The sequence below is a fragment of the Sitophilus oryzae genome, unplaced genomic scaffold (assembly GCF_002938485.1).
Source record: "Sitophilus oryzae breed Bouriz unplaced genomic scaffold, Soryzae_2.0 scaffold_1576_pilon_pilon, whole genome shotgun sequence".
Classification (NCBI taxonomy): domain Eukaryota; kingdom Metazoa; phylum Arthropoda; class Insecta; order Coleoptera; family Curculionidae; genus Sitophilus; species Sitophilus oryzae.
Genome location: NW_022146254.1, coordinates 5688664 through 5711924, shown reverse-complemented (window position 1 = coordinate 5711924; position 23261 = coordinate 5688664). Strand labels below are relative to the sequence as shown.

Below are 23261 nucleotides of genomic sequence, written 5' to 3'. Positions count from 1 at the left end.
GATCAAATGCAGCAAATATGGCCTTCAAGGTCAGCCACCGGATCCACACCTTTACCATAAATAATAATAATTTTCCTTTGTATGAAGTGTAATAGAGATAATATGATGTAAATATTATATTTAAAGGGTAAAGGTGTGGATCCGGTGGCTGACCTTGAAGCCCATATTTGCTGCATTTGATCATCGATACTACGCAAGCGCACATCGACGATGTTGCCAAATTGCAGTTTATTTTCGAATTATTTGCAGTTGAAAATTTTCTTTTTGAGTGTTAATCAATAATAATACAAATTCTATAATTAATTTTATAATTTCAGATTTATCTTGATATCCAAAATTAAGGTAAAGAAGGATGTGAAGATTGTGAAATGAAAGTATTATGAATATATAAATTGTAATAATATAACATTTATTTATATATTTATCAAGTTAAATTATCATGCACGGATTTTTTCTTAATGGTTTTAAACTTATTAGAATTATTTTATTTCTTTCAAGTTATTTAATTTCTAGTTATTTACAGGCAGCTAATAGTTTTGATTATATGTGATGATATGTTTGAAATACTACCATGACAGTCTTATAAAGCAACCGATCAATGGAGCTAGAAAGTAATATTTTACCTATAATGTTCTAATATAATATACTTTGATTATAATGTTTGTATCATAATTTCTTAAAAATATCAAGTTAGTGGATTAATAGCAATTTTTCGAAGAGTGTGTTGATAAGATTAAAATAAGCTTTATGTTTTATCTTTTTCTCGTTAGAAGGGAGATGGTTTGTGTCGTAGAATATACATTACTTATATTCTTTTTTTAATTTACTGTAATTTGCACCAAATTACAGTAAAACTTATTTATTACTGCAACCAAACCAAATCATATTATGCTAAGAAAAAAGAAAATCACATATCACATTAGGAATTAGGAAATCACATTAGGAAAAATATGGTTTATAAATCATATATGCTAAGAAAATCACATAAATTAGGTGTAAGAATAGAGAAATCTTAACGTAGCAGAAAAATTAATGCAATATGTGTATAAGTAGAATTAAACAAGGTAACTGTAAATGTTGCTGAAGCTGATTCTACAATTTTAATTACGGAGGCCAAAAGGCCTTTTAAGGCCTCCGTAGTTTTGATGGAATGTTAAAAAAAACCTATTATGAACATGACATGGAGCTACAGTTTGCAGCATTTAAAAATAAAAAAAAAAAATAAAAAACTTGGACACATCCCTTTTAATTTCCCGAATTTTTAATAAAGCAAGCATAATAATCTAGAGCAATTAGATTAATTATAGGAATCTAGAGTTTTATTTCTATTTAATTTTATTGACTATGAAAATACATAATAAGCGTTCACGTTTCACGTGTTGTGCGAAATAATTAAAATAATAATATAAATAATATACCGCGTGCTATGATTGAAAAAAATAGCGTCAGCGATGACTATGAAATGAAGATCGCTGTCATTTTATGGGAAATGTTCTCAATCGTCATTTCCCAGGCAACTGGACGCCGTTTTTTCGATCATTCGGTATACATATATTGACAAAAAAACACTGAAAAGCACATATTTGTTTTCTACTGAAAATAATTCCAAAATAACTCGCAATCTGGCAACATCGAAGATATGCGCATGCGTAGTGTCTGTGACTATATGCAGCAAAAACTCGTTTCAAGGTCAGCCACCGGATCCACACCATTACCTATTTAAAGCTATATTTCTTCTGTTTTCTTAATTACATTATGTGTTTTTAAAGCTTCAACTTATTATAACCTCACCTCAAACCTTTGATATGTGAAAGTTAAATACATAGGTTACATAAACTACACCCTCTACATAAACTACATTAACTACATGTAACGTAGTTTATGTAGTTTTTAAAAGTAACATGTAGTTTCCCGAACCCTGGTGTGGATGCACCCTATGGCACCCTATGTGCCTATGGTCTCTGTCTCTGTACTCTGTAGTTCTGTTATCTGTGGTCTCTGTCAACGTCATGATTTGCAAGTTGTTCTTTAAACAAAAGGAATCTGAAATTTGAGTTTATTCTCGTTTTGTGAGGTACATAAAAAACTTCATTATTTTCAAAGTTTAATTAAGAAAAACTAATATAGTGATGGATAGACTACTGAGATTAGGAGGTGGAATGCCTGGTTTAAGTCAGGCCCCACCACCAAGCGACGCTCCGGTTGTAGATACAGCAGAGCAGGTTTATATTTCATCTTTAGCTCTTCTAAAAATGTTAAAACATGGTAGAGCAGGAGTCCCAATGGAAGTTATGGGTCTTATGTTGGGTAAGGTATAAATTATATCAAGAATACTAGTTAAATAATATAATTATTTAGGAGAGTTTGTTGATGATTACACGGTGCGTGTAATAGATGTTTTTGCTATGCCTCAGACTGGTACTGGAGTGAGTGTAGAGGCTGTCGACCCTGTATTTCAAGCAAAAATGTTAGACATGTTAAGGCAAACAGGCCGGCCAGAGATGGTGGTAGGATGGTATCATTCTCACCCCGGGTTTGGATGCTGGCTTTCAGGTGTTGACATTAATACACAGCAATCATTTGAGGCTTTGTCAGAGAGAGCCGTTGCTGTAGTTGTAGATCCTATACAATCAGTTAAAGGAAAAGTTGTTATTGATGCATTTAGATTAATTAATCCAAATATGATGGTTCTTGGTCAAGAGCCTAGACAAACAACCTCAAATTTGGGACATTTACAGAAACCTTCAGTGCAAGCTTTAATCCATGGATTAAATAGACATTACTATTCAATCAGTATAAATTATAGAAAAAATGAACTTGAACAAAAGATGCTTCTTAATTTACATAAGAAATCCTGGATGGACGGTTTAACTTTGGCAGATTATTCAGAAAATTGCACTACTAATGAGAAAACTGTTGCTGATATGTTAGAATTAGCAAAGAATTATAATAAAGGTATAACAAGCATAGGTTTAATTAATTTACTTATAATAGTATGTTTCATTTTTCAGCTCTTGAAGAAGAGGAAAAAATGACCCCTGAACAACTCGCCATTAAGAATGTTGGAAAACAGGACCCAAAAAGGCATTTGGAGGAAAAAGTGGACGTTCTTATGACTAATAATATTGTACAGTGTTTAGGTGCAATGCTCGATACAGTTGTATTTAAATAACAAAATAATTTGATCCATACTATATTTATTTTTTGTCAATGAATGTCATATTTTTAATTTGCTTTTGAAATAAAATAATTTGTAATACATTTATTTTGTATTTTACAACCAGAAGTATTTTACAGATTTTAATCATCTAATTGTACAATTTTTATGGTTTCTTTATTTTCTTCCTTCATTTTCATTTCATCATTTTCATTTTTTTCTTTTGAACTTGCCAATGAATTCGGTCTCGTAGAATTTGTATATGTGAATCGAGGGGCGCGAAAATAAGGATTAAAGCCTAAGGACATTTCCATTCTTGGAGCGAACATTCCTCTTGGACCAGGTGGTCGCATAAATGACCCAGGAGGAATTCCTCTTGGATAAAAGCCAGCTGGAATTTGAAATCTAGGCACTGGCATCCCATACAATGGACCAGGAACCCATCCTCCCTAATTGTTTAAAATGTATATGTATATTTTGTACTTTCAATATGTGATAAAACAGACACATCTTACTTGAAAATATTCCATATTTAAAGCTGGTCCCTGGGGCGGTCTCCTTGGTGACTTGCTGCGACTCCTTTGATCTCTACGGACTGGAGAACGAGACCGGCCTCTGCTTCTTTTTCTGGAAGTGTATATAAACCATAATAAATTCTAATTCATTTTAAGGTAAAGTTGTATATTAATTATCCTTAAAAAATAATAGGGTGATTTTTTTTTACTTCAAATCACTTATAAAAAATATCCAATATACAGAAGCCTCCCCAAACACAAAATCATAAAAATTTCTCCGCGAAAATGCATCATTCTCTTTTTTCCGACTTTAGAATAACTGAAATCAGTTACATGAAAACGTGTTCCTGCTTTAGGGTACATAGTGGAGGTAGGTTTCCGCATAAGTTTGAAAAATTAAAGCGTGTTGCGTGTTGTCAAATCGTTTAGTTCAGTTAAAGGTGGTTAAAGCAGGTAGGCGCCGTCAACCAGCGTTCATCGGCGTTCTCGCTTTTACCGGAACGAAAACTTAATTTCTGCTTTTGCACGCGCCGACGGCGTTTGAATATGCATAAGGATTTACTTATAGCGACAGTATTTGAAAAATACACCTATTTGGGACAACCTCAAAGTAATAAAAAGCCTCTCTTCCAGAAGAATAGGTTGCTTATGTAGATTGCATCAATTTTTGATTAATCTATATTCCACTTTTTCAAAAATATATTTAAAAGTATTTTGAGTCATTCGTATGTATTGAAAAAATCTTTCATTGTCATTTTTTAATTTTTAAAATATATGATAATACTCCCCATAAGTTATTCCCCCAATATTAAGGGAATGTCAACTCATTTTCTCTTTAATTTTGTAAAAACAGAATTCAAAGCGATCAGATCATCATGTGAAGACGACATATTTGCGAGAACATAACTGGCTCTTTGAACCTTTTTTCTCGCTTTTTCTCGTTTGGTATTCAGTGTTCAGTGTGAATTATCCCGGCGCGATAAAACGGCTCAGATCGGCGCCGACTACCGGTAAGCGGTAACCGGAAAACCTGCTTGCACTGTGTTTCCACACTTACATTCTAAACACTTTTCTTGTGTAGGTATGAACTTAACTTAGTAGATACTGTATATTAGACATCAATAACGTACCGAGAAAAAAGATGAACCAACAAACCAAAACAAACCTAACCAAAGTAATCAAAACACGCTGTAAACTAAAATGCGTCTGTTTACGAATTTCAATTGCCAAGTACTTTTCAATTTCTTTGTTTATTTAGTACTAAATGGACAAATATTTCTTACATAACTGATTTCAGCTAAACTAAACTAGCCCTGATTTCAGCAATTATAAAGTTGAAAAACTCGAAAAGAATGCATTTCCGCAGAATTTTTTTTATGAGACATACTATTCGAAAAGGCTTCCAAATACTAAATAAACAAATATTTCTTACATAACTGATTTCAAGTAGACGAAACTTGAGCCAATTTATTTTTTTAATTATTTAGCGTATGGCTTACATCACAGTATTTTAAGTTACAGGACAAAGAATGGTATCAGCTCCACAGTCGCTGAAGGGACTTTTCCCTACCTATTTAGAGAGTCTAGATCTTCTGCAGTTAGTTTTGATGCGGTTAAGAGTTGTTCATGTTTGACGGGGAAGGTTTATTAATAACCTGTCCTGCAGATGTCCTGTAAATGTCCTGCAGGTTTATTAATAACGTACGGTAGACCACGGTACATTGGAGCCGCTGCATTTTCTCATTTCTCTCTCCATCGCTTAATATCAAAATTATTTTGGTGCAGCTCATGCGCAGTCTTCAATGGAGGGTATCTTGATCGTAGTCGATTTCCCTGGAAGTGTGGAACGTCATCATAGACAGCTGAGGGTTATTCAGTATTTTATTAAACCAATGTTGACCAAGGCATGTTCTCGGCGGCAATTGGGAGGAGTATGTTGCTAAGAGTTGACAGCCATATTGTATGTGTTGGTCGAATTGTCCCTCATATAGCGCGCATAGTTTGGTTTAATTGAGTATCGACCATACGGGTGTGTTTGCTATTGAGCCAAACTGGAGCACAGTATTCCGCCATAGGATACACCAAGCCCAGCGCAGAGGATCTCGGGTGGATGCTGATGAGCCCCAAGTTGTGCCACATAATTTTTAAAGTATGTAGTTACGTGTTCTCAACTGCCGTCATTCTTGTCAAGTGTTCTTTAAATGTACGCGTCCCGTCCAGAGTAACTCCGAGATATTTTGGATGTTTATTGTGAGTGAGTAGTTTGTTGTCCATGTACACTCGCAATTCTCTCTTTGCACTCTTGCCTTGGCTGAAGTCATTTTTTAAAATAATCCATTTTTTTTAAATAGTCGCTATGCTATGTCTCTGGTAAGTACAACCTCAGCATCCTCCACACTCCTGTGTCCCGTTGCCAAGGTCCAGTCGTCTGCATAACCGAATTTTCGTGATTCAGTTGCAGGCATGTCCACGATGTACAGACTGGAAAGTATATATGGGCAAGACCGACCCCTGAGGAAGACCATCATTCAGTTTCACTGTTTTGCTCCTGTTATTCCCCATTCCCCTGGAATGTTCATTTGACAGCACATTGTCAATGAGGTTGGATATTCTTATACATGACACCTGACGCGAGTCAGTTTATACAGGTGGTCCGAACTGTATTCCGGAAACTTCGGCTGCATATTCTGCAGATAAAAATAAGTAAAAGTTTCCGGTGGCGTAGAAGTACAGCTCTCGTTTACCAATCCGAAGGTAGTGGGTCCGAATCCCACACCCGGCATTTCATCGGCCGACTATTTTTAATAAAATAAAAATAGTTTGGGTACCTAGATCGACTCAGCCTTAAATGAGTACTTGGGATTCACAATCCTGAGGTAATAATAGGCGGTTGAAACATAATGCCAGTCACATTACCTTCCCTGTATACCAAACGGCTCTAGCATGGCAAGCTATAGCTTGCCTACTCCCAAGGCGTTAAACGCTATATACGGGAGCTATTATTATTAAAAAAGTTCATATAAATGTATGTCCTAGAAATTGTTTTATCATTTTTTCGAAAAAAAAAATATTAATTAAAAAAAATGAAAAATTTCCAAATTTATCATTTCAATCAAAAAATCTACTCAACATGTTTATTTTTTGTCAATCAAGACATGTATTGACTATTTTGATTCTAAATATCCTGAGAACGGTTGCTTGTAGCGATTTTTACCATGAGACATTATTTACGTAAAAATCACGGAAATATATATTGTTTCACTCAGTGGTTTTATACAGGTACGGACGAAAAGTTATTACTCTTCAAAAGAGTTAAAACACTTTGCGCCCCTACAAATAGGAGTAATATTGACATCAAAATCAAATTTCTCATGTCAAAATACTCCCAGATACCAACTTTCATCCAAATATTGACGTTACTTCAGAAATTATTTGGAAAAAATCAAAATAAAAAAATGAAACTTCTACACCCTATATCTCCGAAACTAAGCACTTTAGGACATACATTTATACGAACTCTTTTACTTATTTTTGTCTGCAGAAACTGCAGAAGTTTTCGGAATACAGTTCGGCCCACCCTGTATATTAGGCCCTGTCTCCAAACGGTGTTATATGCTGCTGTCAGGTCTATAAATGCGGCAGCGACTACGTGTTTCTTTTGAAATCCGGCCTCTATAAATGTTGTCAATGACAAAACTCGATCTGTGCAGCTACGATGTGGGCAAGCCTGCTTGTTCAATGGGAATGCTGTTCTAAAAGGCTTTGACTGATTCTGTTGAGTAGCACTCTCTCTAGCAGTTTATAAACCATACTTAGCACGGCAATGGGACGGTACTTGAGCCAAATAATATAATATTACAATATGATCAAAAAGTTTTATGATAGAATGTACAGGGCGGCTCGAATTGGACGCTCATCATTGGGATTTCGGAAACCGTAAGAGACAGGATCGGTTAAATGGAGGCAAAGTTGAGCAATTTGATGCTCAATAAAATGCCGTATTGCATTTTTATTTTTTATTTATTTTTTTTTTCTTCAAAAATTTCAAGGATTACTGAGTATCCTTGAAATTTTTGAAACTTTTTTGATAGCATGTTGGCGAACATACCAAGGCGCAACTTTGCCCCAATTTAACCATCTTCGTATCGTATCTATTACGGTTTCCGAGATACCAATGCTTGTACCCCGAATTTGTCGCACCCTGTACACATTATTCGAAAATTAAATTATAGTCTTAAATTCATTCAAAAAACTCATTAAAGTGTGTTCTTTGTCTTTCTAAAATCTTTCAGGTTTTTGAGACATTTTCCATTTTTTTTTAAATATAAATGAAATGTAATTTGGACTATTACAAACATTTCTGGCCAAATTCATTCAGCCATTTTCAAGTCTCACCCCAACGATAAAATAGTATTTCAGATAATACAGAAGACAGAAAGAAAAATGTACAATTACTATTTTTGGTCACATACCTTTCACTTCTTGGTATGAACTTGGCTTTCACTTCTTGTTTTTCTCTGCCTGATTTACCTAAAAATCATAAAAAATATATTACTGATTGATGAATTGTATAATAAGTAATACCTGATCGATCTCTACTGAGGGACGTAGTGGTAAAAGTAGTAGTTCTAAAATAAAAATTAATTTTGAAATTACTTGAAACAATATTACTGCAAGCTGTTACCTTGCACCTTGAGAAGCCTCAATCAAGGCTTTATACCTTAATGTTTTATCGGGATGGCTTGGCCTATATTCTCCTGGTCTTAAAGGAGAAGGATCTCTCTCAGAACTACTTGACTTATGTCTATACAATAGACAATCAACCTTGTGTTCTACATTTCTGCGAGGAGGAGACCTAGAATGACTTGAACGACAACATTCTCGTCTTTCTAAACTTCGTCTTCGATCACGACTACTATCACGATGTCGCATGTTTCCAATATATTCATCATATCTAGCACGTCTTGATTCTCTCCTTTCCATTGATTCTCTACTTTCCAAACTTCGGTTTCGGTCACAACTACTATCTCTATGTCGCATGTTTCCAATATACTCATCATATCTAGCACGCCTTGATTCTCTCCTTTCCAAACTTCGGTTTCGGTCACGACTACTACTTTTATGTTGCCTTTTTCTAATATATTCAATACTTCTATCCGGCATTGATTTCTTACCATCCGATGATCTAGAACGTCTCGAACGGTGAAATCTTTCCAACATTCTTTCTACACTTCGCTTCCCATCGCTACTATAACTTCTATGTCGCCTTTTTCTAATATTTTCAGTACTGCTACTTCTACTTCTGCTTCTACGTATATGGGTAATAGATTTTGACCTACTTCTGCTGCCATGTTTACGGTTATGAGATTTTGATCTGCTTCTACTCTTTGATACTCTCTTTTTAGATTCTTTACTTCTTTGAGAATACTGCATAAATTTATCATTTTCAAACTCATCGGAAAAATGCTGGTTCACTTTTATATTCTTGCCAAAGATAGGTGGTGTAGGTATTTTTGTTAGAACTAAAATATTAGAGAAATATGCTCAGGATTAATTAAGAATTGGGCCTGGTACCTTTTAGGTACATCAAACTTTTAAAATCTTCTATACAGAATTGAGAAGAGGAACACTTATAATGACATTTTCTAACGAAAAAAGTGCGGATCGTCCATAAATAACAGCAAAAACGAAACCCCCAAAAAATGTTGAAACAAAAGCAATCAAAACTAGGTTACGGCCAACGGTTTTAGCATTGTGATCCTCTTCTCAACCTTTAACACAGATCAAAATACAATATCTATTCTTATCAACTTAATATCGCTACCGCTATTTTTCAAAATTAATAAGAATATAAATAAAACAAAATCCCGATTTTCAATAGCTTTGTTCGCGGGTCCGATTCTGAACCGATTCCTCACCAGTTCTTTTTAATAATTTTGGATTTTTGTAAAGCGCATGCCTAGTTATGAACCAAAAACGTAAGGTTAATTTGTCATAATTCGTTATTTTTCAATATTTCTTTTGTCATTGTTGCAAGGGGCCCTTGACCAACACTTGATGTTTGTGATAATTGCTAAAAAGACTTGTTTTTTATTTGTTATTGGGACGAAACAAACGGTAAGTTAATTGTTTATGTAATTAAGTATGTACCTAGGTGGGTAACAAAATCCAAGCAAAACAACAAAATAGCCAATTGACAAATTATGGAAATGACACAACATAAATAATAAAAACATCAAACAGCTGACGACGATCCGATCGATGTCAGCGTAAGGCGCATGATTAGCAGAATCGAATTTTTAGTCCTAACAAAAATCGGAGGACCGCTAGGACCGATTCCGAACCAATAATGAACCGATTCGATGAGATCCGCGAACGCAGAACTCAGAACTGTTATTATTAATTCAGAATTTATTTATCCGCGAACGCAACATTTTAAAGTGCGCATGCGAATAGTCCCTGAACAGGTTCGGAATCGGACCCGCGAACAAAGCTAATATTTCACTGTTACCGCAAGCGCTATGCGCAGACGCGCAAAAGACAAATAAACTAATTCTGGGTCTTCTTTGTCACTCTTATTAAACTTAATAGAGAAAGCTGTATTCTAACTTCAAATTTGGTCAAAAAATACATAATTTTTATATATTTATAAAGTAACCATATTGACTCCAAACTGCATTCTGTGAAGCCAAGCCGGTGAAATGGGTATATAACAGCGCTTTCAGATGGAGTGGACCGTCCGCCACGGAGCGTCCGCGCCTTCGAGCAAGTACCATTAGCTTATATGAACAATTTCACATGGTCGCGTATGCTCCGTCCGACGGAGTTCGTCCGACGGCTATCTTGAAAAAAACACGACGGACGATCCGTAGCGGACGCTCCGCTCCATCTGAAAGCGCTGTAAATCTTCTGAAGGAATTTGCATAAGCCGCTCAGTTAGCTCAAGCGTAGTGCGAAAGCCTGGATTTTGAGTTATCGATCGGATAACTAGACCAATAAGAGACTAGACGCTAGCACCAACTGTTCATTTGTAAGGCTCCGTCCAACTTTGTACGAAGAGTACGGCTTTCATTTGCGCTCCCGTTCGACAACTGGCTAATCCACGGCTAATCGATATTCGGAATTTTGGAGTTGCGCTGTTGCGCAAATATCTGCCTACCAGACGAACTTATGTGAAATATACATGGACCGGTTATCTAGCTGTCTCTAACTCGGCTTCAACTCCAGCACAATGCAGGGATAGGCGATAATGTGTATATATTTGATATGTATATGATAATTTTGTTATAAAGTGACCTCAAACATTTAGCCGAATATCCGTACTTAAAACGTTAAAACATTAATTGTAGAACATATTAATACTATCAAATTTACATCAATAACTTCAAGATTGACGATATACCTAAAAGGTACCATTACCTAGGAATTTTATATATAGTACTTTTTTAACATGATATAAAAATTGATATACCAAATATTCTAATACAGGGTGGCGCACCTCATTCGCCTTGGTCTTTGAATAAGAAGACTAAGGAAGGAGCATATCAAAAATCTTAGGTACACCGCGATGGGCCTCAAATATGGCCGACTTAAATTCCGGTTTATCAGTGTCGTTCTAATTTTATTTAAAAAATGTAAAACTATGATGTAGGGTAGACGTGGGGTAGACTCAATAATTTGTTGTTTTATTTTACGTTGTGAATAAATGTTGGTAGTTATTAAAATTGTTATAAAAATATATAATTCTAATAAAAATAGATAAGTTATAATAAGTATTTATTAACACAAACATCCGATACGCTACTGAAGCAGGTAACTCAAATTAACGTATCTAAATTCTTTGACATCTAATCTTTGAAAAGTAATAAATAAAAGCTAAAATGCAAGAAAAATATATAATTTAGTTAATTTAAGTGAATTTCATAAATGATCGGGGCTCTGGTGCACAATAGGTCCCCACGCATTTAACACTTTTTTGGGATTTTTTTGCAAGATTATCTTAAACTGAATATTTTTAAGCATAAAAATTGTTGGATGAATGTGTTTTATCTTTAAAAAGCGGCAAAAGGGTCTGGTCCACTTTAGGTATATTGCCAATCTTGAAGTTATTGATGTAAATTTGATATTAATATGTTCTACAATTAATATTTTAACGTTTTAAGTACGGATCGTCGGCTAAATGTTTGAGATCACTTCACTATTGATACTTAAAATTATTATTTTTAGGTTAAATTTACGATAAGTTTTCAATGTGTGCGATAATTATGACAGATGGGAGAGAATGTGTTTTACTGGTTGTATTATTTTCGTTTAACTTTTAAAGCAACGTTGCCAATGCTAAATCGGATATTGTTTTATTTATACTTTCCTATTAATTTTGAAAAATAGCGGTAGCGATATTAAGCTGATAAGAATAGATATTATACTTTGATCTGTGTTAAAGGTTGAGAAGAGGATCACAATGGTAAAAACGTCCGCCGCAACTGAGTTTTGATTGCATTGGTTTTAACTTTTTTGCGGACGGTGGATCGAACCTCGGTAGACATAAAACTTTTTATTTTTTACAGCTGTTTTATTTTTTAAAACTGTTTTTATTTTTTTTAATTTATTTAGAGTCGTTGGTAACGGCGATCAAAATACGCCGTAGGTTAGTCTTTGGTGTGAGTTTTTTTGTATTTATAGATTGCACGCAAAAAACCTGATCGATTTTGTATAACTCATGCGCATGCGCGGAAGCAAAGGAGCAAAAGTGGAGTGCGGCTCCCTAGCTTCTAGTAAACCAATGCTATTAAAACTCCTTCGTGCAATTTTGTGGTTACATATTTAGCTATTGTCAGCTTTCGTAATAGGTCATTTATTTAAAATCCGTAATTACCCGAAAAAATACAAGATATGGCAACGTTGCAAATTTTCAAATTGTTAGATTAGGTCTAGAATATATTTGTCTCTCTCATTGCATAGAAGAGAAAGAAAGGATATATGAAATGTCAAACTTCCATCTTCCATCTGGTCTCAATTTTTCTTTGTTAAGAAAAGTGTTTTCAGTAAAATTTTGGACATTTTTCTATCCTCAATCAAGTGTGGCTTTTAGATAAACTATAATATAATGAAAATATAGTGAAATTATTACTTTAGAAGGCCAAAATAAATAAAAATTCAGTGTTGAAATACCCCATAAAAGCTAAAATGCAAGAAAAATATATATAATTTAGTTAATTTAAGTCCCCAATTTCATAAATGATCTGGGCTCTGTGCACAATAGGTGATCACGCATTTAACGTTTTTTGGGATTTCATTATAAGATTGTTCTTAAACTGAATATTTTAAGCATAGAAAATTGTTGGATGAATGTGTTTTATCTTGGACAAAGCGGCAAAAAAACGTATTTTAGGTACAGGCGACGGACAGTAAATATGTTAAATTTTCTACACGGATTCAGTAAAAACATCACATATTAGTACTTTATTACCTTATATAGACGTGAGAATGATCTAATTTAAGCACAAAAATGTAACGAATCTTCTTTGTAAGCATAAAAATTAAGAAAATATATTTATTTACATCAGCTCAAGCTAGCAATTTTATGACTTTCGATTGACAGTTAATCGATCATCGGTATGTCATCTATGGCCTTCGCATAGAATTTGCGACGTTGTCAATAAAATTACTTTATATGATTTTCTTCTGAAATAAAGTTGTTGTGGAGGGACTTAAAACGGTAAGTTATCACTTTAGTGCAACAAAAATTGAACTGTCTAGTAGCTTATTCGTTAGTGTGGATTATTTTAAAGCAATTTCTGAAATAAAATTTGCGGATTTTTCAGGTTCTACGAAAATATAAGTTTTTTTAATATATACTGTTTTTCGACGCGTAATCAATGAAGTTTTGTCATTAGGCTCAATTAGGTTAGCCTGGTTATTTGGAAGGTGGTAATGCATTGGTTAGCCTGGTTATTTGGAGGGTGTTAATGCAATGGTTAGCCTGGTTATTTGGAGGGTGGTAATGCATTGGTTAGCCTGGTTATTTGGAGGGTGTTAATGCATTGGTTAGCCTGGTTATTTGGGTGTTAATGCATTGGTTAGCCTGGTTATTTGGAGGGTGGTAATGCATTGGTTAGCATGGTTATTTGGAGGGTGTTAATGCATTGGTTAGCCTGGTTATTTGGGGGTGTTAATGCATTGGTTAGGTTAGGTTAGATAGGCTGGTTATTTGGAGGGTGGTAATGCATTGGTTAGCCTGATTATTTGGAGGGTGTTAATGCATTGGTTAGCCTGGTGATTTGGAGGGTGTTAATGCATTGGTTAGGTTAGGTTAGATATTCTGGTTATTTGGAGGGTGGTAATGCATTGGTTAGTCTGGTTATTTGGAGGGTGTTAATGCATTGGTTAGCCTGGTTATTTGGGGGTGTTAATGCATTGGTGGGGAGTGTTTGGAAGTACGCAGATCACATCGATTTCGGAATCTTACTGAACAAATCCGGGAAAAATATATTTTTAAACAATTGTGCTAAATACTGTGTAATGATTTTATTGTCAATTTATTTTTATAGTGTTTTTGTTTTGCCTCGTTTATTATATTTTTAATTTTTCGTGTTCTTAAAGTGCGTACTAAATGTAAAAAAATGAATATAAAGTAGAACGTTTTCGTCGATTTTACACAGGGTGAGTATGGCAACACTGTGCATAACCTTGTATTTTACTGTCTTTATGAAGGTTATAATAGGGAGTTTTCGCATTGAAATGTAGTGAAAATTTGGAATTTTCAATTATTTTTTTTCGTAGAAAAAGTGGTTCATCCAACAATTTTTTTCTTTTAAACCATTCCATTAACTATGGGATCCACATTAAAAATTAAAAAAACCATGATTTCGTGGGGACCTGTTCTGCACAAGACCCAATGATCGGTTTACTACACGTATGTATATTATATAGTCACTTACTAGCGAAAAGGTGTTCCATTATTTCACTCAATTTTTGCCGAGATCTACCGCACGCTACACAACCAACTATTTTAGAGTCTTTTTCGATAAATCGCGATAGTGTCACTGTTAATTTAAGTTCTGCCACAATTTCCATCTAGATTTACTACCTTTATACACCTATCAGTAGTAGAATAAATAATAAATAACATAAAATAAGCTCCGTAAAGACTGACAAATCCACAAAATTTCAAATGAAATTCAAATGTGTCAAATGAATCGTCAAACAGAACTGTCAAGGATCCCCACCCTAGAGAGCTTTTATGGTGGCTTTTCCGCCCACCATGCATGAATACATGGATAGCATTATGCTCCTTCCTTAGTCTTCTTATTCAAAGGCCTTGGTTGATTACACGAAAACGGAAAGATGTAGAAACAAAATATTTTATGGGTATATGTATGTGGGGAGGCAATGTGCACAATTTTATAAAATATATTAAAATGATGAAATATATAGGGTGCTTCAGAACTAAGAACCACAACAAAGTTATATTTTTTCTTAAGGCACACCCGGTATTGTATTTCATTTTTGGATTCTCGGGCCTAAAAAAAGGTATTTATTATAAACAGGGTTGGGTAGATAGACAATTTTAGATATTCTACGGTATTTTCTAGACGTAGAATATTACTTTTCTACACCAACTAATTGCCTACATTTTCTACATGGTGATATGTAGAAAATTAGTTATGTATATTGAAAGCCATTTTTGACGTTTACATTTGTTTTAGATACGTTAACACAGTGAGTAGCATAAAAAATAGATTAATAACAATTAAACTAATTATTGTTATTTATTATTTAACAATGAATTTTTATATGATTTGAAATAGAGATGGTCTGTCCAATAGGAGGATCCAATAGTGACCAAGGGAGGATCCAATGTTGTGATTCGTTGGAGAGATTATAATATTTAACAAACACTATTTCTCATTAGTAAAACTCAAACAGAACAAAAACAAATTATAACACCTAACATAATGATAAAAATAAGCACTATGAACTATAATATAATAATACACTGTATACATAGTGTATAAAACCAGGGTACTTTGATAAAATTGAAAAAAAAGAACAACCAAAACTTGTACAGGGTGGCGCCTCTCATACGCCGCGGAAGCTCCAAGGAGAACGGTAGTTTATATCAAAATGAAATTTTGGCAATGTAGATTAATTCAGAGCACTTTTTAAAAATATAGAGAGTTCTACAGGGTGTCCCCAAAAAAAGTTTCACATCAAAGTTGTGTTTTTTCTAATGGAATACCCTATATATTAATTAATTTTTGGATTCTAGGAAAAAAATAAAGGTGGGTTTTATTAAAGAAGCATATACCTAAAATCATAAAATCTAAGGATTTTGACATATTCCATATTTTGTGAAAATGAGAATAAATTTTAAATTTCGATAACAGCTGCATAAATTTTAGTTGACCTTGTATATCCTGATATTTAATTGCACTAACTATTGTAGGTATGTTAAACCAAATTGAAATTTGACCCGAAAAGTTATACAGGGTGAGACAAAATTAATATGGAACATTAGTCACTTTCGAAAGCAAGTTACTCCTTTATTTTAAATGGAACACCTAGTATATTTTTCCGGTGGGGAATTTATATATCTTCAAAATACTATTAAGGTTTGGTTTGGTCTTGCCTCAAACAAAGATTTTCCTAGATATTTTAATTTTTATTATTTTGCGTCAGTAGATCTTTATTATTTTAAAAAATCTAGGGTGGCTGTGTGATATACCTTTTGTTAATTTAACAAGAATTAAAGATTGTAGAGTAAAATACTCAACGGTAATAAAAAAATACAGGTTTAAAACATTTTTTAATTATTACAGAATTAAAACTAGATATAAACCTATAATTATGTGACAAAAATTAGCTAGATGAAATCAAATGCTCAAAATGCTTCCTTTCCTGTTAACTGCATAAAATGATTGTTTTTTCAAAAGGATCTTTTAGTTTTAAAAGGCATATGTGGAGTTCTACCTCGAAAAACAGCTACAATTTCTCTCATGTTGTCGACAATAGTTGGTCGAGTTTTGTAAACACTGTCTTTAACATGTCCCCATAAAAAAAACAGACTAGATAAAATCAGGAGCATTTAAGTATTCTATTAATTGCATTCACCAACTAATAGAATCATATCAATTCTTTCTGATGTAGGATAAGTTTGCATTTTCGGCAAATTTCTGAGAATTTTTTTTTGTTTTAACTGACACAAAATGATAACTAGTTGTTAAAGTTGGACTAATTACACAGCTATGTTGAAGTAAGGTCAGACATATCACAGCCACCTAGATTTTTATCAAATAATAAAGATCTACTCAGATCAAATCACGTAAATGAAAATATTTAGGAAAATCTTTGTTTGGGGGGTAGGCAACCTTAATAGTATTTTGAAGAAACATGAATTCTCCATTGAATTTCGGAATAATTTACTGGGTGTTCCAGTTATAATAAAAGAGTAACATGCTTTTAAAGGTGACCAATGTTCAATATTAATTTTGTCTCACCGTGTATAACTTTTTGGATCAAGTTTTAATTTGATTTAAAGTACAATAGTTAATTTAACTACATATTAGGCTATACTGGGTAATTTCCAATTTAGGTAGCTTTTATTGTAATTTAAAAATTGTTCTTTATTTCTAGAAAATGTTAAATATGTCAAAAACGTTACATTTTAGTCTCTTATAAAACTCACCTTTATTTTTCTCCCAGAATCCAAAAATCAATTAATATATAGGGTGTTCCATTACAAAAAACATAACTTTTTTTGGGGACACCCTATAGAACTCTCTATATTTTTAAAAAGTGCTCTGAATTAACCTACATATGCTCACAAAATTTCATTTCAATACAAAGTGTCGTTCTCCTTGGAGCCTCCCGGGCGTATGAGAGGCGCCACCCTCAGCGGCGTGCGGTGACAATTATAGGCCGGGAAGCGAATCGGTAAAAAACCCTATTTCGGACATTACTTTTACATTTTCTTAAAAAACTTACCTTTGAAAATTCCGAGGCCAATTCCATTGTTCGATTAATATTCTATCGAAAATCGTTAAACAAACAAAAACACATAAAGTTATAATAGTTAAAATACGATATTTTAAATTAATTTTCCGAAGCACTTGACGCGCGATAGGCACCTATTTGTGTTTGAGGTCTATTCGTCTATCAGCCATTGCAAATTTGTCTATAACACCATCATAAAATTTTGGATTTAATCAGTGCCGGATTAAGGTTCTAGGGGGCCCGGGGCTATAGGCTACCCTTGGGGCCCCCAGGTCGGATTATTTTTTCCTCATTGCTGTTATTTTCACTTAAACTAATATTGCTTAAAGTTGAACAGGAAGGCAGTTGTTCATGATCTTAATATTTATCCATCTCAGAATTTGACGTTAAAGGGGTTTCGCAAATTCTAAAAAAGTCTGTTACTTTAGTCAGTTTTAAAGTTTTCTTTAGTTTTTCTTCTTGAATCTGAAATTAATTTAAAATATTCCTAAGTTTTCGTAGATTTAAAAATACAGGGTTTTCCGAAACTATTGTAACAAAATCTAAAGGTAGGTAGATCTCGCCAAAACTGATGGTCGGAAATGCGTCGTTTTCAAAATACAGAGTGTTAAACTTTTAAGAAAAAAAATCGATCTTTTTTAATATCTATTACACCACTGTATACCACCCTACGGTACTTAAACAAAATATTATTGAATTGAATATTATTGCACCGTTTTCGCTTAAAAACATAAAAACCATTTTCGGCATTTTCATACATGGCCAAATCGCTAAAATGGTAATGTAAATTTTTAATGGTAAAACTTGAAAAACGACAATTTAGGTTTTTGGGCATTTTAGTTCGTACTATGTTCATAGAAAGAAGTTTTTGGAAAATAAAAAATCTTTTTAAACTTAAATTTGCCGTTTTACAAATTTTGCCATAAAATTTATGATAACATTTTAGCGATTTGGTCATGCATGAAAATGGTTTTTATTTTTTTACGCGAAAACGGTGCGTCGGACAAAAAAAGTCAAGAAATAAAATATGTTGTAAATTGAATGGGGATTTCAAAAATAATATTAATTTTATTTAAAAAGTAGTGGCGTACATTGCAATAGACAACGCGAATTGCAATAGAGACTTCAAACTCTACAGATATAAAAAGACTCAAAAGACCTTTAAAACAAGGTATCACTCGACCCCCTATTCCATTTAAAATTTTAAGGGTGATAGCTACTCCGTCAAAGGGGTGCAAGCAAAGAGGGTGCAAATACCAAAAAAATAATTCTCCCTGAAAAACAAAATCGACGTGTCCGAGCATTTTTCGAATTATTTATTTACAAGCAAGAAATCCGGGGTGGAAAGTTTTCGGTGGACCACCCTGTATAGATTTTTTCTTAAAAGTTTAACACCTTCTATTTTGAAAACGACGCTCTTCCGACCATTAGTATCCAATTTCAAAATATTTTGGCGAGATCTACCAATCCTTATACCTTTTGGCATAATAGTTTCGGAACACACTATATATTATTGAAAAATGTTGCTTAAAATAAGGCATGAAGCTCTTAAAACATCAATATCTCTCATTAATACGAGTATTGTTTAGCAATTTTCAAAATTGGAGTAGTTCTCGAATTTTTTATATTTTATGAGCATACGGGAATTCTTTTTCATTTTCCATAAAGTTTATTTTTAAAAAAGAAATAGTATTTTATGGCCTCTATATAGGTACCTATTATATATTAATGCGCTTATTTTTAAAAGAAGAAACTTAAGAAAGTTATTGTAAATTGAATTGTTAATACCAAAGTTCTTATATATATGATCATACCCAGTAAATGCCTAATAAGGCTAAAACTGATTCCTACCTTACGTTTAGCAGATCCACTAAGATATTTTCTACATGACATTTTTTAAAATACTGGTATACACTACACAATTCAAAAACATATTATTGTTCTTGTTTTCTTAAATCTATTATTGGCAATCACTTACTTCATAGATGCGCTATGCAAAAATAACTAATCAAATAGAATAAAAAAGAGGAATCTAATCTGAATAATTCCCCTAGCGCTTTCGGCTTTCGGTAATCCATCCATCCAGAAAAATTTAAAAAGAAGAACAAGCCATTGTCTATGCAGCAATCTTGATATTTTTTTGGGAAAGTGTTTTGCCGCCCAAAAAAGAAAAGAAAAAGAGTCTGTTTTTGACATTATGAGAATAACAAGTTGGCTGTTGCAATATATTTAATAAGACTAAATATATTTCTATTGCACTGTTGCAGGTGTTCCAGGCTGGATTTTATTGTTTTTAAAATACAGTTTTAGTTACTTTTATAATAAATTAAAGATTTATAACAATATGTGACGAAAAATCGGTTTTTGTTACAAATCGGTATTTTTCGTAATATATGTACATTTTCATTTAACTAATCTCGATTTAACTCTATGAATCTCGATTTTAAATTCTCCTAATTTGGGGGCCCCTCTCAATGACGGGGCCTGGGGCTATAGCCCCCATAGCCCCCCCCTTAATCCAGGCCTGGATTTAATTTATTATAATATTACCTATAAAATCGCAAACGAACCCGTCCCGATAAATTAAAAGTCGAGGAAGGCGGCCGAAAGATCGCTGCCGTGGCTAGCAACTGTGCGCGATTTTCCGGCTTAAATTTGTCGTTTGCGTTCGAGGTCAATAACACCTACATGAAGGAGGGATAGGCGACCGGCGGCGATTCCCCGGCGCGCATCCATGCAGTAAAAGGCTAATTAAATTTACTAGATACGTTTATGTAAGGTTTCAAATAAATAATTTTAACAAATTAAATTAATCTTTTGTTATAAAATAACAGAATTATTAACGTTTAACTATTTATTTTTTTATCATTAAAAAGTTTAGGGAAGCGGTGCTTCCCCCGCTTCCATGGACCGCACGCCGCTGGCCACCCTGTACTATAAAATCAGACTTTTCCCTATTGTATTGAGATTATATAGAATAAAATAATCTAATAGTCTTCAGATCGAATACGACGATTACTGTCTCTTATATTTAGTAGTTAGTACCGTCACAGAATAGAGACAACGCGCGTACGTATTACAGTTTTAACACTTTTATATATTAAAGAAAATACCCAGGAGGAAACTTGTAAAGAGAAAAAGAGCTTTAAATATGCATAATTGATTATGAACATGCATTCGGATTTTATAGATTTTCTACTTAATATATTCTAAGTACATATTCGACATTTTCTACGCATTTTTCTACATACACGTAGAAAACTAATTTTCTACGTGTCGTTACCCAACCCTGAACATAAGGGTTAAATATGTGTAAAATCTTTGGTTTTTGAGATATTTTCAGATATTTAACTATGCATGCTACAATAGAATAGATTATCAACACCATGTACATTAATTTTCAAAATTAATTCTTGTGCTGAGTTTAGGTAGAGAAATAAGCTTTACTGAAAAATTTTATTGCTTCTTTAAATTTATACAGGGGTACCAAAAAATTGCTGATCAATTTTAAATATTTATTTTGCAAAAAAACTTTATTTCAAAGCAACACCCTGTATTTTTTTAAATAAATCGAAGCAGATTTAAATACTCTTTCTCTCTTCTGCATTATTTTTTCAAGAAAAATAAAGCAGTATCTGCTGGCGGAACGAATGGATATGTTACTAGTGATTTTATTTTGTAAAGAAAATTGCTTCTTGGCCTCAAGGGCTTATGCTTAAAGATATCCAAATAGGAATCTTCCTGATAAGCGTTCCTTTGAAAAACTACTTGTCCTATTTTGTAGAACTGGTAGTGTGATTTGTAAAAAATCTATTAAGACAGAAACCTGTAGTTGGAAGTGAAGAAAATGAATTTGCCGTAATTGGCTCTTTTATAGAAAATCCATATATCTACAACTCATCGTAAAATAAATCAAAGAACTACTTCTTTGTTTTTCTTGATAGAATAATATATATTTAATAAATATTATTTATTAAACTATTGTAGGGATAAATTAAATAAAAGTAAACTGGTATAAATTTAAATAAGTCCATTAACCAATTTCAATTTTGAAAATAGCTTCTAACTGTCACTAGAAACTTGCCATGACCCATGACGACACTAGCCCTCTTGGTTGCCATTTTATTGAAAAAATGCTCTTTATTCAAAATCTGAGCTAGATAGGTATAGGAAACCCTAATATAGTTTGAAAGAGCATTTGAATCTGCTTCGATTTATTTTAAAAAATACAGGGTGTTGTATTTGAAATAACAAACTTTTTATGTAAAATAAATATTTAAAATAGACCAGCCATTTTTGATACCCCTGTATACATTAGTCTACATTAAACAAAGCAATCAAATTTTTCAGTAAAGTTTATTTCTCTGGCTTAAAAGTCAGCTCAAGAATTAATTCTGAAAAGCAATGAACAGGGTGTTAACAAGTTTTTTTATTATAGCATGCATATTTAAATATCTCCGAAACCAAAGCTTGTAAACATATTTACCCTTATAAGAAATGCCTTATTTTGTGTCCAAGGATCCAAATATGAAATAAAATACCGAGTGATATACCCTTTAGATTTCAAAATAATTTTATTATGCACATTGCCTTCCTAAAAAGTATTTTGTTTCTACATCTTTCCATTTTCGTATATTTATTCAACAGAGGCGAATGAGATGCGCCACCCTGTATAAATAGCCTCATTGCAAGATTATATTTGTCAATATGTAAAAATAAAACTAAATATTATACCTGAAGAGCAATGTACATGACTACATATTTTCCCAGGATCATCTATACTTCTTTCTAGAGATACCCCATCTTGATGGTTACCACCTTTATTACAAGTTCCAATTGATATTTTTATTGCAGCCAATTCAGACACACTAACATTTGAGAGAAGACTCCGCTTCAAAAAATCATCTTCCGGATTTCTAAAAAGAATTAACTATATGTTTTGTCCATAGCAGTTAAATTATTTACCTACTTTGAAGTGCTGCGACTACCCGACATAGTTTTTACTACTGTACCGCTCATATAAATTGCTCTTTATTTTCAACTCTGTACTACAAAATTTTATAACAAAACAAATCACATTATCATTATAAAATAACACACTCCACAGTCGATCATCAGTCGATTTCCAACATCAACATTTTCATTTTATGACCAATTATCACATTGACATTATTGACATATTTATTTTTTCTCACATGGCGCCTTAGACAAGGAAAGAGAGGGGACAGTAACACGGCAGCTAAAAGTGAGGCAAGTTGTCACCACGCGAAATTCTCCAATGGCGTAGCATCAGAAATTAGCTTGTACCAAGACGGTACAAAATATTTATTAAAACGTAAACTAATATATCGTTCATTTTTGAGTAATGCATTTACAATTTTGTATTTTATAGTCGCACCTTTATAATATTATTAGAATATCTAAGTCGATAATAGGGAGTTTTCGTTGCTTTAAAAAAATTCAACGGTACGGTTAACGGATACGTAACCATAACCGCTATTTTGACAGATAAAAAAACAGTTGTCGGACTTTCGGTTCATCGGTTCGGAGCCGACATACGATACGATAACCGAAAACTGACAGCTGAGCACAGC

At 33.3% G+C, this 23261-nt stretch overlaps 2 protein-coding genes across 4 annotated transcripts; one reads left to right on the top strand and one right to left on the bottom strand.

Annotated features, from left to right (window-relative positions):
* Nucleotides 1-1985: 1985 nt before the first annotated feature.
* LOC115879093 (26S proteasome non-ATPase regulatory subunit 14) lies at nt 1986-3261 on the top strand. Of its 2 annotated transcripts, XM_030895743.1 has the most exons (4): nt 1986-2074; nt 2128-2307; nt 2359-2955; nt 3012-3261. In XM_030895743.1, the coding sequence occupies exons 2-4, from the start codon at nt 2130-2132 to the stop codon at nt 3170-3172; spliced, it is 936 nt and encodes a 311-aa protein (XP_030751603.1). In that variant the 5' UTR covers nt 1986-2074; nt 2128-2129; the 3' UTR covers nt 3173-3261. The 2 variants fall into 2 exon arrangements, with proteins under 2 accessions (XP_030751603.1, XP_030751602.1); XM_030895742.1 differs by having other exon boundaries at nt 1988-2307.
* On the bottom strand, nt 3210-22865 carry LOC115879092 (serine/arginine repetitive matrix protein 2-like). 2 transcript variants are annotated; one of them, XM_030895741.1, is made up of 8 exons: nt 22637-22865; nt 22402-22583; nt 8756-9194; nt 8357-8665; nt 8257-8300; nt 8145-8202; nt 3673-3784; nt 3210-3606 (listed from the first exon to the last, which is right to left on the bottom strand). In XM_030895741.1, exons 1-8 carry the CDS (start codon nt 22684-22686, stop codon nt 3301-3303), a joined length of 1500 nt encoding a protein of 499 aa, XP_030751601.1. In that variant the 5' UTR covers nt 22687-22865; the 3' UTR covers nt 3210-3300. The 2 variants fall into 2 exon arrangements, with proteins under 2 accessions (XP_030751601.1, XP_030751600.1); XM_030895740.1 differs by having other exon boundaries at nt 3211-3606; nt 8357-9194.
* Between the last annotated feature and the right edge of the window lie 396 nt (nt 22866-23261).